This window comes from Arachis duranensis, chromosome 10 (genome assembly GCF_000817695.3).
Source record: "Arachis duranensis cultivar V14167 chromosome 10, aradu.V14167.gnm2.J7QH, whole genome shotgun sequence".
NCBI lineage: Eukaryota > Viridiplantae > Streptophyta > Magnoliopsida > Fabales > Fabaceae > Arachis > Arachis duranensis.
Genome location: NC_029781.3, coordinates 81938878 through 81939226, shown reverse-complemented (window position 1 = coordinate 81939226; position 349 = coordinate 81938878). Strand labels below are relative to the sequence as shown.

General features: G+C 41.8%; 1 protein-coding gene across 4 annotated transcripts in view; it reads left to right on the top strand.

The window, feature by feature from the left end:
• The first annotated feature begins 111 nt into the window (after positions 1-111).
• The window catches only part of LOC107470471 (2-oxoisovalerate dehydrogenase subunit alpha 2, mitochondrial), a 3949-nt gene continuing 3711 nt past the window's right edge, over positions 112-349 (top strand). For 2 of the 4 annotated variants that reach the window (XM_016089869.3, XM_016089868.3), the window contains exon 1: positions 112-343. In XM_016089869.3, the coding sequence (XP_015945355.1) occupies positions 191-343 (153 nt within the window). In that variant the 5' untranslated portion in view covers positions 112-190. The remainder of the gene's footprint in view (positions 344-349) is intronic. The other 2 variants (XM_016089870.3, XM_021132674.2) reach the window with 2 other exon arrangements.

Genomic DNA, 349 nt, shown 5'->3' with positions numbered 1-349 from the left:
TGAGAAAGGTTGTTGAATCCACAATCCTTATCATTCAATCCTCATTCCGCAGCGCACGAGGCTAAATCCAAAACAAATTATTATAAAAAGCTCAATATTAAATTAAATTAAATGTTTCTTGTTAAAACTGGGTTCACCTCACCGGAAGTGTCGTGCTTCTGTTGTTCGGTTGTTCCTCCAATCTGCTACGATGTGGATATCGAAGACCATCTTCAACCACTTCAAATCCAGGCTCAACTTCACACCTAACTATGCACCACTATCTCTTCTCTCTCCGCGCCGATTTGCATCCACCATAGCTCAAAATCCTTCCACCTTCAATTCCATCCACGATGCTAACCAGGTCTCT